Genomic DNA, 16,210 nt, shown 5'->3' on the forward strand with positions numbered 1-16,210 from the left:
TCACTGATACAGATAGGATGTGGTGTGTGTGTGTGTGTGTGTGTGTGTGTGTGTGTGTGTGTGTGTGTGTGTGTGTGTGTGTGTGTGTGTGTGTGTGTGTGTGTGTGTGTGTGTGTGTGTACGGACTTGTATACTCAGTTGTGTCCGACTCCTTGTGACCCCGTGGACTATATAGGAGCCCGCCAGACTCCTCTGTCCATGGAATTTTCCAGGCAAGAATACTGGAGAGGGTTGCCATTTTCTTTTCCCTGGGATCTTCCCAACCGAGGGATCGAATCCTCATTTCTTGCATCTCCTGCGTTGCAGGCAGAGTCTTTACCAGCTGGGCCACCAGGGAAGCCCAGCATAGTGGCACCATCACCATTAAAATTGTTACAGAGGTCAGGGACTACCCTGGTGGTCCAGTGGTTAGTACTTCGCCTTCCAACACGGTGTGGGTTCAATCCCTTGTCAGGGAATTCCCACATGCCTTGGGGTCAAAAAAACAAAAGCATAAAACAAGCAATGTTGTAACAAATTCAATAAAGACTTTAAAGAAAATATGGTCCACATCAAAAAATCTTTTTAAAAAATTTCTTTACCGAGATCAAATGAATTCATATTCTCTGATGCATAGAATAGCAGCTGGCACCTCATGTAATTTGCTTGTTCAACTAAAATGTGTTGCTGTGGTTAGGTAGATAATCACAGTCTGGTAAGTCCCAGCTAGCACCTTGCAGAATGCAGACTTTCCAAATCAGTTTATTTTTGAAATTCAGTTTATTTGTTTTGCGATCTGCCTATGTGACTGACTGATGAAAAGCTTTTGAAAACACAAAGTGGCTTTATTTGCTCATCCTTTCTCCCTTCTGAACTGAAGGGATTTGGATTTTCTTTGAAATTGTAAGCTTTTCCGCTTCGGGATGCAGGGGGTTTTAGAAGTGAGGAATGAGGCTGGAAGCTGCTGGTGATGGCGTTAAGTCCCTCCATCTGCTGCACAGGAAGGACTGAAAGGGGGAGTCCAGGAGAAGTTTACTTCCTGAGATTCTTGAGCCAGTCATTTAATCCAGCCTAACACAGAGCAGGTGTTTAGTTTCTGGTACTTAGGTTCTGAAAATAATGAATCTAGGCCTTCCCAACACCATAGCTCATTATCACATACAAAGATTTTGAAATGAATTTATCTACTGTCTTTCATGCTGGGAAAGATTGAGGGCAGGAGGAGAAGGGGACAACAGAGGATGAGATGGTTGGATGGCATCACCGACTCAGTGGACATGAATCTGGGCAAACACTGAAAGATAGCCTAGGACAGGGAAGCCTGGTGGGCTGCAGTCCATGTGGTGGCAGAGAGTCTGCATGACTTAGCAACTGAGTAAGTATTTCAAGGTATCCCCCTTCTAAAAATTTTACTTGGCTTTCAGAGCCCCTAGTTAGTTGGAAAATATTCTGAAATGTTAGCTCCCTCTGAAATGTTAGCTCCCTGGTAGCCCTTGAGGAGTTACCAGTCTTTTTTATGTGGAGATTCTAGAATCCTTATCCTACCAGTATGCATGCTAAGTTGCTTCAATTATATCTGAGTCTTTGCAACACTATGGACTGTAGTTAGCCAGGCTCCTCTGTCCATGGGATTCTCCTGTCAAGAATACTGGAGTGGGTTGCCATTTCCTTCTCCAGGGAATCTTCCCAAACCAGGGATCGAACCTGTGTCTCTTATGTTTCCTGCATTGGCAGGTGGGTTCTTTACCACCTATTGCCACGTGGGAAGCCCTATCCTACCAGTATTTGGCAGCTAGTTCCTTTAAAATTTCCCAAAAAGTGCATTTTGTTACCAGCTGATTACATAGACTACAGTATTGATGGCACTTAAAACCACTTGTTTTTAGTTTTGTTTTAGGAGATTGTTTTTTAAAAGCTATGTCAATTAGGATAATTTTGGCAAGTAAATAGTTTAAAGATAGTCCTTTTTTTAAATAAACAGTATTAGAAAGCCTAGTGGATCACATTTTTTGTTATCAAAATGGAAATATTTATTATGATCCAATATGAATATAAACAGAGAAGACCATTGGTTGCTTCTTAAATGTATTTCTTATGAAACTATTGCTCTTGCATTCTTGATTTCTCTGTTCTCTGTGTTTCCTTTCCCTTTAGGTTGGGTCTGTTCTGTAATTAGTGAAGGTACACGTCTGTCTTTAGGCAACAACCTAATCTCTGTGGCCATATGTGCCGAAGCAGTGTAATTACAGTGTAGTAATAATTGAACCACGTGACTGTTTCTGTTTTAATTATTTCAGATCATCTTATCTTTCTAGTCCTTAAAGCATGTTACTGAGTGAATCACTGGATACCATGTTTATATCATTTCCATGGAATTAAATACATGTAAATTAAATTTACATAAAAAATTCTGCTTCCTTTTATAACATTCTGAATAGGGTTTTTTTCCTCTGTCTCAAGCATCAGTTCAGACCTGAGGAAATCAAATTTATTATTTAGAAAATGATTCTTTACATTTCACTTAATTTCTAGAACAAAGATGGATTATAGATCTTTCTGGCTAAGGAACTCTGGGTTGACATAATAGGTTGTTAAAAATTTTCAGATTTACTTTATGCATTAGGAATTTCCATACATGTATGCAAATTCTGTTTAAATGGTTTGATCGGGAATTTAGTGATGGGTACCCATTTTCAAGAAATACAAGTACTTGGCAGACTGTATGTGGAAAGTGGCATTGGACTGTGTTCAGATTTTAACTTTTCTCTCCCTGTTTTTCCAGCTGTTTTTATTTCAGTTGCTGCGAGGGCTGTCTTACATCCACCAGCGCTATATTTTGCACAGAGACCTGAAACCACAGAACCTTCTGATCAGTGACACGGGGGAGTTAAAGCTGGCAGATTTCGGTAGGAAAGCAGTTAATTACCAGTCTATTTTGTCACACTGTGAGAATGCCAGGCATATGGTGGCGCTGCGTTTGTTTAGGTGCACTTCTTCTATCGTTATAGATCCTGGTAACGTTTTTTCAGGAGTGAAGTAAATTTTTTTTTTTATGATCAACATCATGCTTGGTGGATTTTTTAAAAAGTCCACATTGCTTATTAAAGTCTTAAATAAGCACAAATCAGGTTTCATGTATTTCCAAAGTTGAAGTCAGTATAATTTTGAATATAAAATACTTTGAAAGAAATCTTGTTTTTTTTTTTTTTTTCATTTTCTATTAGGAAAATGTCAAATGCATTCTAAAGTAGGATACCTTAACCAGCTTCAACAATTACCAATATATTCTCAAACCTGAATTTTAAACCTCTGGACAGTTTCAGAGCATCATAAAATACATTCCGTAGTGTTTGTTGTCAAAAATCTAAGGGCATTGTTAACCTTTCCAAAAATGACTGTTGTTTCAAAGGTTCTCAGTAAGTTTATAAAGGAAGACACTGATGCCAATTCCAAAGTGGAGGTCCTGGCCTGGCCCCACTGTCAGTCATCCCTCCCCGGCAGGGTTTGAGATGGGCCTCTTCCAGCTTGGAAGCTGTCCTCCAGCGCTGACTTGAGCACCCGAAGGGGAACAGAACCTCTGTGTCCTCCGTGTGGTCTGATGTGTCTGCACTGCCCACATTCTCTGTCACGCCGATGTGCGGGGTTCATGCCCAGCATCAGGAATGCTGAGGGCAGGGTGATCTGTTGACATTGCATTGCCTCAATTATTTCTGGATACATATTCTGATTAGAAATTTGTTCTATTAAGAGTGGAATGGAAATATTACCCTTGGGACGTAAGGACGCCTGAGATTGAGATACAGGCTTTGCCAGAATATGATTATCTTTTCCCACTCCATCAACCCCCCTGAGAAATAAAAGAGCAGGAAATGTTTATTGCCTATTTCAAGGTTAGGAGACTGTTCAGTACCTTTGGAATGAATCTACTCTTGCATTTTGTATATTCTTTTCTTCTAAAATTGAAACAAAAGTTAACATCATTGGTGATATATTGCAGAACATTATTTGTTCTCATCGTATTTGGTGAAAATTATGAAACTCTGTGTATGTGTGTGTGTGTGTGTAAGCTAGAAAGTTGTTTGTTGTCAAGTTTTAGCATCAGAATAATACTAGGTGGCTAGATGTAAAGTGTTTCAGTTCAGGGTAGAAAATGGTGAGAGAGGAGGTATGGAAGAGAGAAGATTTGCAGTTCCTCAAATTCAAGGTTATTATGTTCGCTGTGAACATTTTTTTTAGTTTGTTGATATTAGTATTAATAAGGATTCATAGTGATTTTCTTCTGTTATCTTAATATATACTATAAGGTATATGTTTGCATAACTTATTGTATTGAACATTTAATTTTGCTGAACATGGTTTTCTTGTATATTTATAGAATGCATTTTTATTAACTTTATTTTGTCTGTATAACCAAGGGAATAATGGGATTGTATCTAAGTGCTTACTAGGTATTATTTTTTAATTTTATGGTGACTTTTTTATTACAATGGGTAAGTTCATGTTAAAGGATTCTAATGAATCTTTAAAACTGACATTTTGTAATAGGTTCAGAAACAAATTGAAAAGGAATTTTAAACAACTTAGAAAATTTTTTAGAAAAGGAGAGAAATCTAGAGAGTATGAACAACTCTGAGATTACAAATGTTAACATTTTTATTGTTTATTTTCCCACTTTCTCCTCATTCTTTCTTTTTCTTCTTCTATTTATTATGTAATCCTCAAAAGAAGAAACCCACACTGTTTTGTAAGCAGTTTTCATTGATGAACATGTCATGGACATTTTCTCATCTTATTCAATATGAAAAAATCATTTGTTAGAATGTAGATTTTCCCTTAATGGCCAAGACCTAGTCTTTTTATTCAGCCCCTCATCGCTGAATGTTTGGTTCATTCTAATTGTCGTGGTTATATGCAGCCCTGTGTTGAATGTCCTTGCAGAGCAAGCTGTCCATGCTCCAGCTCCAGCGCTGAGTGTTTTAAAGTGTTGGAGCAGACTGCTCGGCAGAAAGGTTGAACCTCGGTGTCGCAGACGGAATCTTCTTGCCTGGAACGCAGACTTGGCATGCATCCTGTGCACGAAGTGTAATGAGCGAGACTCATTCACCAAATGACAATTTCCTCCAATTAATTGTGCATCATTTTTGTCTTTTAATTTAAGACATGCAATTAACTGTGATTTACTGCGCTTGGGCACGTGTCTGGGTCTCAGATGAAGGCAGCACAGTGGAAACTGTGGAGCAGCTAGACAGTCAAAATGGGACAGTCCCAGGCAGCAGAACAATTAGAAACACAGGGTCTTAATTCAGGGTTTGACGTGTCAAGAGCTATAGCAGCGGTTCCTTTGTCCTACCTTTTTCTCTCATGTGAAAAATACCATCATATTTTGATTAAAAGAGACAGAAGGAATCTGAGCATAATTCTTGTATTTTTAATGCTATTTTTACTAGAGAAAATATACGGGGGCGGGGGGCAAACACTAAAATTTACTGAGTTTATTGTGTGTGCCAGACCCTTAGAAATTCTTATTTCATTGTCTCATAAACCTAGGAAGTTATCCTAACCTACACTTTTGAGAGAGACATGAAATTCAGATAGGGTTAGAAATTTGCCCAAGCTTGACTGTATTGAGGGTTCAGTTCAGTTCAGTTCAGTCGCTCAGTCGTGTCCGACTCTTTGCGACCCCATGAACCTCAGCACGCCAGGCCTCCCTGTCCATCACCAACTCCCGGAGTTTACTCAAACTCATGTCCATCGAGTCGGTGATGCCATCCAGCCATCTCATCCTCTGTTGTCCCCTTCTCCTCCTGCCCCCAGTCCCTCCCAGGGTCTTTTCCAATGAGTCAACTCTTCGCATGAGGTGGCCAAAGTATTGGAGTTTCAGCTTCAGCATCAGTCCTTCCAGTGAACACCCAGGACTGATCTTTGCTGCTCACAAAACTGGAATTCAGATGCTTGATCCATATCTTTCAATTTCAGGTGGCCCTGGGTCTTTATATTTATTTACATAGATATTTTACCTTATAGAACTGCCTAATCTTCCAATAAATTATTGATCGTCATGTGTTTATATTTATATATCAGTACTATTATTAACCAATGGCAAATTATTAACCATTATATTTGCTTTCTACATACAACAAATATGACACTTGTGCTGTGAAAATAGATTGCACTAATACCCCCCAAAAAATGTATCACATAATTTAATGAACATTTTGTCATTTGTAGTGAGTAGTAGTAATTCAGTAGTAGTGAGTGATTTCAACCTTAGTCCTTTGGAGCTCTTGCCTGCTGGACAAAGTAAACCAGAAGATAATTTACCTGCTAGACAAAGTAAACCAGACGATAATTTATATGTAAACCCATTCAGAATTAAACGGAATGCAGTTCTGAATTCCAGTTGGTCAAAGTACTATACTATTTTTTTTTCTTGTAAACAGAGTCATATTGAAGCACTTACCTGAGACTTATTTTCTATATGCATTTGAAAATAAGTAAATTATACATGAATTAGAATCACTGTGCTTTCCTAATGCAGAAATTTGTCCCATCTGTATATAATAAGATAATAAAATTGTGTAGAATACAGATTCGTTTCTAAAAAAGTATTCATCTTTACATTATCTTTGGGAGAAAATATTTCAAACCCCAAATGTGTCCACACACCAGAGCCTCTTACTTAGCTTTTCCCCTTTCCTGGAACACTGTTCTCCCTGCTTCTCGCGTGGCTGACTCTCATCACACAGCTGATAGATCCTGTGTTAATTGTGCAAAAAGATCACCTCTTGGGAATTCCCTGGTAGTCCAGTGGTTACAATAACATGTTTCCATTGCTGAGGGTTTGATCCCTGGTCAGGTAACTAAGATCCTGCAAACTGTGACATGGCCAAAAAAATTTTTTTAAATAAACAAATGAAATATTTTTAAAAAGGCCACCTTTCCAAAATAGAATTTTACCATTGTGATCATCCAGTTCAACTTCTTCAATAGCACTTACGGTACACTGAAATTATTTTGTCATTTGTTTATCTGTTAATTTTTGGCTTGTGCTATTTGATTATAAATCCCATAAGGTCAGGGACGGGGCCTGTCTTGCTCACTCTTGTCTCTGCTATGTCTGGAACCTTGGAGGTGCTCTGGAAATACTGGCTGAATGAAGAAACAATACGTGTATCAAAATTGAGTATTAGTGTAAAGACCAAGACCCACCTGCATTTCCTAATTTTTGCTTAATTCATTTAGCAAACCAGCAGTTTACAAATTAATTTTCTCTTCATCAGTCCTGTCCTGCCTGGGCATAGTCGAGAGTGCAGATGGAGTTAGGTAACCTCAGTGTTGAGGGTGTGGGAGCCTCAGGAGTGCTTTGAGGCTCTTACCCAGCAGCCTTATATACCTAACCTCAGGCTGCAGAAATAAACACTCAGTGAATAGAAATATGTACAAAAGATGTATAAGATTTGAAGTTCCTACTCTACAGACCTTAAGTAATTGATTGTACTATTGTTGAGAGCAAAGCGTATTGAGCCTTGAATTAGGAGGCCTGACTCTATAAGTAGCTTTTGTCTATAACTGTCTTTAACTAGCTTATGACTTCAAGCCAGTTTTCCCCTCTGAGCTTTACACTCCTCAACTAAAAAATAAATGCATTGGACAGATACTAAGATTCTTCTCAGTGCTGTTTTTTTTTCTTTTTATGTTGTACATTTCTGAAATGAATTTATTTTCTAATGATCAGATATTCACTGGTGGATAAAAATCAATTGAGTGAATCCCTAATCAGTGCTACACTATCCCTTCCTAGGACCTAATTTTTTTATTCTGGTTTCTGGAAATTCAAATAGATGAGAGCCACACTTTTGTGATATGCGTTGAGATCACATTAAAAGAAAATTGCTGAAGTGTGACAAGTAAATATATAAACTCACCAAGAAACTAACGTTCATTTACAGTATGATAGTATGAAAACTAAAAGATATGTTTCCATGTAAATGAGATTAAAGCAAAATAGATGAGTCTGTAGAGTAGCAGCTTCTTGCAATTTTTGCAAGAAGATGATGGTGTCACGCACATTTTCCAGCCATTCTTCTGCTATTTTATGGGGTCATGGCCTTGCTATGGGGCTTCCCAGGTGGCTCAGTGGTAAAGATTCCGCCTGCCAATGCAAAACATGCAGATGTGCAAGTTTAATCCCTGGGTTGAAGAGTTCCCCTGGAGGAGGAAATGACAACCCACTCCAATATTCTTGCCTGGAGAATCCCCAAGGACAGAGGAGCCTGGCAGGCTACAGTCCATGGGGTCGCAAAGAGTAGGACATGACTGAGCAACTACGCATGCACGCATGCATGCACAGCCTTGCTACAGGAGAGACAGCTGGGTTACATTTGCCTCTGAGGAAAAACAGACAGTGCAAACTCTGTCATATAAGCATTTAAGGTCTTGGATTATTTTACTGGCTTTCCTAATGCAGGAACAGAGTTAAACAGTTCTGTGGTTTTAATCAAGTAAAATTACACAGGTCTCTTTCCCACCAGAGGTCTAAAAAATATGACCTTCCTAATGTTGGTAGTTTCCTCCTCCAGGCTGTTCCTTGTTTTGATTTGAGAAAGGAAATTATTATAAATCACATTTTAGATTAGTTTGCACAACACTCCAGAGATGTAACTCTGCAGAGGCCATGGTGAGTGCAGGGTTTGTTTGTAATCTGCCTCTCAGAATTCATGTAGAGAATAGTTGAAAACAGAAAGAAGTCGAGTAGCATCTATCAGCTTGATAAAATATAAAGTCTCTGAATAAGAGCCTGCTAGTCCCCAAATTATAAACCTTTAACTATTTTTTTGTCATTAGCATATACAATTTGGGATTCCCCAATGTTAGTAGTGGTAAAGAGCCCACCTGCCAATGCAGGAGATATAAGAGACGGGGGTTCAATCCCGGGGTCACAAAGATCCCCTGGAGAAGAGCATGGTAACCCACTCTAGTATTCTTGTCTGGAGAATCCCATGGACAGAGGAGCCTGGCAGGCTACAGTCCATGGGGTTACAAAGAGTCGGACTGAAGCAACTTAGTACGTGTGAAATTCAGCATTGAAGCCATAGTTATAAATTCAAGATTAGACATAACTTAGCCCATTTATTTTGGCCTGTAGGATTCAATGTTACTGTGTCTTTGTTTTAGAATATATTTTCTGTTAGCAAAAATACCTTTACTATTTAATGTGAGGTGTCGCTCTACTTTCAGAAAGGTCCCTTGAACAGTTTAACAAATACATAGTTTAATGCAGCTGCTTTCATACAGTTCTGAAAACTAAAGAGTATTTTTATAAAAACTTTTATAATATGAACCAAAGAAAGGGTTTTTTTTTTTTCCCTCTAATTTTGGGGGTGTTCATTAAAACTCCAAATCAAATATAAACATGTTAATGTCTATCAAATAGATTATCCAGATTCCATGTTAGAAATGCTTTGATTGACCTTTGAATTAAAATGATTTGCCCTGACTCATTGTTTTAGAGATGTGGTAATGACTCTTTTGAAAAGGAATGTAGATACTTAAAATTGTCTTCTCTCAGATCATGAAATCATCACTTAACTTCATTATTTAAATCTTATTTAATATATCCCACTCACTCGTCCCCTTACAAGTTTTCCTGCATTCAAAAGAGATGATGATGACATTTCATTACATTGTTTTTCTGCTTTTAAATGGACTTTATTATTTTTTAATTTATTTTATTGAAGTATAGTTGATTTATAACGTGTTAATTTCTACTGTACAGCAAATTAATTCAGATATGCATATATATATATATATATATATATGCACATGCATTCTTTTTCATATTTTTTTTTTGGTTTGTCACAGGATATTGAATATAGCTCCCTGTGGTATACAGTAGGACCTTGTTGTTTATCCATTCTTTATGTAATAGTTTGAATCTTCTAATCCTAAACTCCCAGTCCATCTCTTCTCCCCCGCTTCTCCCTTGGAAACTACAGGTCTGTTGTCTGGGAGTCTGTTCCTATTTTTAGTTCATTTGTGTCATAAATAGTTTCCTCATGTAAGTGATATCACATGGGATTTGTCTTTTCTGCCTTATTTCCGTTGGTATGGTAATCTCTAAGTCTATCCATGTTGTTTTTTTTCTTTTTTTTTTTTTTTTATCCATGTTGTTTTAAATGACATTATTTCATTCTTTTTGTGGCTGAGTAATATTCCACTGTATAAATACACCGCATCATCTTTATTTACTCATCTGCCGATGGACACTGTGTTGCTTCCGTGTCTTGGCTATTGTGACCAGTGCTTCTGTGAGCATGAGGGCGCGTGTGTCTTTTCAAATCAGAGTTTTCCCAGGATATATATGCCCAGGAGTGGGATTGCAGGATCGTATGACAACTCTATTTTTAGCTTTTTGAGGGAACTTCATACTGTTTTCTATAGTGGCTGTACCAGTTTACATTTTTATCAGCACTGTAAAAAATTAATTTTTAATGGGATAATGATGGCCATTCTGAGTAGTGTGAGGCTGTACCTCATTATGGTTTCGATCTACGTTTCTCTAATAATTAACAATGTTGAGCATCGTTTCGTGTGCCTGTTGACCATCTGTATGTCTACTTTGGGGAAATGTCTGCTTAGTTCTTCCAGCCATTTTTTGATTGGGTTGTTTGTTTTTAATTGTGCTGTATGAACTCTTTGTATATTTTGGAAATTAACTCCTTGTCAGTCACATCATTTACAAATATTTTCTCCCATTCTGTGGGTTGGCTTTTCATTTTATTGATGGTTTCCTTTGCAATACAAGAGTTTGCCCATTTGATTAGGTGCTATTTACTTTTGCTTTTGTTTCTATTGCCTTGGGAAACTGACCTAAGTGTTGGAGAATGATTTGCCTGTGTTCTCTTCTAAGAGTTTTGCAGTGTGATGCCTTATATTTAAGTCTCTAAATGGACTTTACTTTCAAGAGCAATTTTAGATTCACAGTAGAGTTGAGCAGAAAGCAGAGAGGATGTCCATATACCTCCTGCCCTCACACATGCATAGCCTCTTCCGTTATCAACATCCCCCACCAGAGTGTTATGTTTGTTACAATTGATGAACCTACGAACACATCAGTATCACCCAAAGTTCATGGTTTACATTAGGGTTCACTCTTGATACACTTCCTGAGTTTCGACAGATTATACTGCCATGTAATATATTTGCTGTTATTGTATCATAGAGAAGAGTTTCGCTGCCCTAAAAACTGTCTAAAAAACTTAGCTGTATTTTTTTTTTTTTTTTTTTGGGAGTGACCACCAAGTTTCGGCGTCCAGGCCACTCCTAGCTGTATTTTTTAAGTTGTAAATGGGAACAGGAGAGAAAATTATATAAAATGCAATTAATAAGCATATTCTCCTCTATATATGAGAAGTCTCTGCTCAATCACCATACAGCAGATTGAAGCAATGTGGTGAGGGGTTGATTGCTAAGAATGGCAGCTTCAAACTCCATGGAAATGAGAAAATTCGAAAGTGTTAGTTCATTTTTAGCCAAATCATGCATGTGAGGTAACGAGACATCTTAAAATGCAGAACAGACGCTTCAGATAGGGCTGATCATCTCATTCTCTACTCTTGATGGAAACCTGCTGGGCAAAAAGATTTCAATATGCAAAATATTTTTTGTTCTGTACAATATGAGGGCGGATTTGTTGGCAGCAAGTCGGATAAGTAATGCAGACTATGAGTTGAAATATACCAGTATATCTTTTAAAAGTCTACATATGGGATGACTGGAACCCTGAGGGTTGGCAGTGAGACCAGAGTGGAAGAATTATGTGATGTCAAGAGCAACGCTGTAATGAAATTTAGAATTAGGCAGCACTCACTTGCTATTTAAGACAACTATGAACACTTGCTATTTAAGACAACTAAGACACTTGAACGTGAGTTTTCATAACCGTTAGGTAAGTGTAGAAGTCATTGATGTCCCTTGTTTATGGATCTTCCTTCATCTTCTGCTTTTTGCCTTCCAAGAGGCATTTTAAAATACAGCCGAAGTCAGACTTGACTGATACATGCATCAGTACTCTGATTTATTCTAATATCGCGGATGACAGTGAGTCATTGCAGTCAAAGGCATATGTTTTCTAAAAATTTTACTGGAAGCAAGAAAAGTTTACCAGCTACTATGAAAAATCCAAGACATACTGTAAATTCTAAAGGTTAGACATACTTGAAAAATTTGTGATTTTGATTTTTTTTGTGTGTGCTTTAATACTTTCAGTTCAATATTAGTTTGCTTTCCTCTTATTATCTAAGGTTTTTCAAAATGCTACATGTGTTGGTTTACTACTTTTGAAATAGTGCATATTCATATTAATATACACAACCCACACTAGACATAGTGATAAAAAGGAAAGAGGCCAGATACAGGAGAATACAGAAGAGTATATATTGTAAGATTCTACCTATATAAAAGGCTTCCCTGGTGGCTCAGTTGCTAAAGAATCCACCTGCAATGTAGGAGACTGACTGCAGGAGACCCAGGTTTGATTCCTGAAAAATCCCATGGACAAAGGAGCCTGATGGGCTGTAGTCTACGGGGTCACAAGAGTCAGACATGACTTAGCAACTAAACCACTACCACTTATATAAAGAACAAAAACAGACAAAAACTAATCATTACTGTTAGATATCAAGACAGGGATTCCCCTTGGGGGTGAGTAGTGACTGGAAGTAGGGGAGGGCTGAATAAAAGGGGGGTTTCCCGGGGAGGTCATTAATATGTTCTTTAATAGTAATTATTAAGATAACATTCAAAAAAGGACATATATTTTGGAAAAATAATTCCCTTCTCACCTTGAATGGTTTCTTCCATTACAATAGATAATCATAGAAAGCTCAGGCCTTTTTTTTTTTTTCATTTTAATGAAAGAATAAAGTACTAGACAATTAAAAAATAAAAACAATTGAGAGCTAATTTGCTGAGAAAGTTCAGTTACATGTCTGGAAAAGTATGTTTATTTTATCACATACCATTAAATATGGTGGAGGAAATGGCAACCCACTCCAGTATTCCTGCCTGGAAAATTCCATGGACAGAGAAGCCTGGCGGGCTACAGTCCATGGAGTCACAAAGAGTCAGACACAACTGAGCATGCATGCATGTATGTATGCATAAAATAACCTTGATGTGTGTAATCAAGGCTGCAGATCTGAGATAGTGTAACTTTTTTCAGAAGTTCAAACTTTAAAAATGGAGCATCTCTCTAGTAAATATCTGTCAAGTTAATTGACATTCTAATTTTTAATCTGAAGAGATAACTGATATTAAAGGCAAATGGAAGGGTTTCTTCTACTTTTGGAGTAGAAGTATCAGCTAAAGAAATCAATTGTGTGAAACAACAATCAGCCCATCTTAAGTATGGAAAAAGAGTGCTGAGAACCAGCCCAAGAAATCGTGAAGTGATGGGCAGTGGGTGAAAGACGTCAGTGAATTGGCTAAATTAAATGCTCCCAGCAAGAGAATGGGACAAGAGAGCATGAGAAAAGTTGGGATATTTCAGGATAATATGGTTTTGATGGTTTCTGAAAAGTTACTGGTAAGTTCTCCACATACTTAAAGTAAGTTATGAGCATCTAATGAGAATCACTAATACTAAGATTATAAGAACAATACAAAATAAATATGATGTGCAAGTATTTTGCTGAAAGAATTGGAAGCAGAGTATGGTGTGATTGTTGAATTCCTCATCTAGCTTTTGATCGAGTCATATCACTGAGAAAGTTTCGTTCTTTTTGTTTTTCAGAATAAAGATAACTCTAAGGGGAAAGTTGAAATAAATCTGTTGTTATTGTATAAGTGAAAAGGAAAACCTGACTTTCACATTTACAGAATTTTTTTAGTTTAGATTTTTCTCTGGATTTTGAAGGAACCCTTCATTATCTAGTTCAAACGCCCCTCATTTCAAAAATGTACATACTTTGGCCCAGAGGTGAAAAATCAGATGAACATTGTACCTGTTACTTAGCAAGTGTTGTGTTAAGTTATTATTAGTATTGGACGGCAAGGAGATCAAACCAGTCCATCCTAAAGGAAATCAATCCTGAATATTCATTAGAAGGACTGATGCTGAAGCTAAAGCTCCAATACTCTGGCCACCTGATATGAAGAGCTGACTCATTTGAAAAGACCCTGATGCTGGGAAAGATTGAGGGCAGGAGGAGAAGGGGACAACAGAGGATGAGATGGTTGGATGGCATCACCGATTCAATGGACGTGAGTTTGAGCAAGCTCTGGGAGATGGTGAAGGACAGGGAAGCCTGGCGTGCTGCAGTCCATGGGGTTGCAAAGAGTCGGACACGACTGAGCGATTGAACAACAGCAAGTATTATTATAACCAGTGTCTCTACAGCCCTGGTGTAGTTTCCAACAGGCTGTTGATAACTTAGCACATGTGTGGATGGTCTCAGTCCCCCAGATACATGAGACGGTACAAGTGCTAACCAGATATCCAGGTCAAAGTAACCTTGGCCAGCCTGGTGACTTCAATCAGCTGAACAGTAAGACCGTTCCATACTAAACACTGGAACTAGGACATGTGTCTTGAGGAAACTGCAAGAAACAGCACAAAGAACATAGCTCACAGCAGACCTGTAGAAAGCCTTGTTGGAAATATAAATAGGAATAAAGGCTTGGTGATTTATGAATTAGAAAGAACTACTTTCTTTCATTATATTCCTGGGATAAATTAAAGCATTGAGAAGCCCTGTGGACAAACTAAGGCTGAATTGATTTGAACGATGTTCCCCTTTAACAACTCCGCAGTAGTACTAGCTTAAAAATGCCCTTGATACCTCCCCCGCCCCCGCCAGTAGGAGGGGTGTCTTGTTCAAATCTTACCTTTTCCAAAGGCTGGAGAGAAACGGTACACAACTGTAGGGCAGATGGAGCTGTAACAGAAGTACTAAGTAAAATGTTAGGTCGAAAAGAGAAGTCTCTTTATATGGATATGAATATACGCACGTCAAAAAACAAAATAAAGAAAAATATTCCAGAATGGTTAGGGTGCAGATTCTGGAGTCAGATGCCTGAGTCTGAATCCTGTCCCTGCTGTTTACAAATTGTGAGTTACTCAAGTTTTCTGTGCCTTAATTTATCTGTTTGAAAATGAGGCTAACAATGTTAATACTAAATTATAAGAATTAAATCAGTTGATACTGTAAGTCATTTAAAACTGTCTGGCTTATAGACAGTTCATATAAATGTCATGTTTATAATCTTTAGGGTTGAGTATCTTTTTATTTAAGACATTTAAAACTTTTTATTAGTTTTTCTTCATATATATTTTTAAGGTATAATTTTCAAATGTTAAGTTCCATGTACAGTTGTTACAAAATATTTGCTACATACCGCATCTTCTTTTTTATCCATTTATCTGTTGATGGACATCTAGGCTGCTTCAGTGTTTCAGTTCTAGTGAGGTGGCTGAGCCTAGAGCCTGTTACACAGAAAGAGAAAAACAAATATAGTGTATTTTCGCATTTGTATGGAATCTCTATAAATGGTGTTGATGGAACCTGTTTGCAGGAGATGCAGATGTAGAGAATGGACTGTGGACACAGTGAGGCAGGGAGAGAGGGGAAGGAAAGGAGGAGGAGGCGTCAACACACATGCATCATCAGGTGTGAGATGGAGAGCTGGAGAGAAGATGCTGTGCGGCACAGGAGCCCGGCCTGCCGCTCTGACGACCGGAGAGATGGGGTGGGGGGGAGGGACGGGGACGTGCGTATAGTAAGCTGATCTGTGTTGTTGTATGGCAGAAATTAACACAGCATTGTAAACATTAAAAAGCAAAAATATATTTACTGTATACACTATGTTTGTAGCCAGTCCTACACCCAATAGTTTTTATCTCCCATTCTCCTCCACACCCCACCACTGGTAAACCCTAGTTTGTTGTCTGTACCTATGAGTGTTTCTGTTTTATTCACTAGCTTGTGGTATGTTTAAAATTCTACATATCACGTATAAGTCATATCATACAGCGTTTGTCTTTCTCTGTCTTTAATTCACTTAGCATAATACCCTCCAGATCCATCCATGTGGCTGCAAATGGCGACACTTCATTCTTTTTTATAGCTGAGTTATATTCCATTGTGTGTGTGTGTGTGTGTGTGTGTGTGTGAGTGTGACATCTTTATCTATTCATCTATTGATGGACACTTAGGTTGGGTTTAGAGGTTAA

General features: G+C 38.0%; 1 protein-coding gene across 3 annotated transcripts in view; it reads left to right on the forward strand.

Moving 5' to 3' along the window:
• CDK14 (cyclin dependent kinase 14) overlaps positions 1-16,210 on the forward strand; it is a 638,693-nt gene that overhangs the window by 308,787 nt on the left and 313,696 nt on the right. For all 3 annotated transcript variants that reach the window (XM_043873241.1, XM_043873240.1, XM_043873242.1), the window contains one exon: positions 2,762-2,885. In XM_043873241.1, coding sequence (XP_043729176.1) covers positions 2,762-2,885 — 124 coding nt within the window. The remainder of the gene's footprint in view (positions 1-2,761; positions 2,886-16,210) is intronic.

The sequence above is a fragment of the Cervus elaphus genome, chromosome 18 (genome assembly GCF_910594005.1).
Source record: "Cervus elaphus chromosome 18, mCerEla1.1, whole genome shotgun sequence".
Classification (NCBI taxonomy): Eukaryota; Metazoa; Chordata; class Mammalia; order Artiodactyla; family Cervidae; genus Cervus; species Cervus elaphus.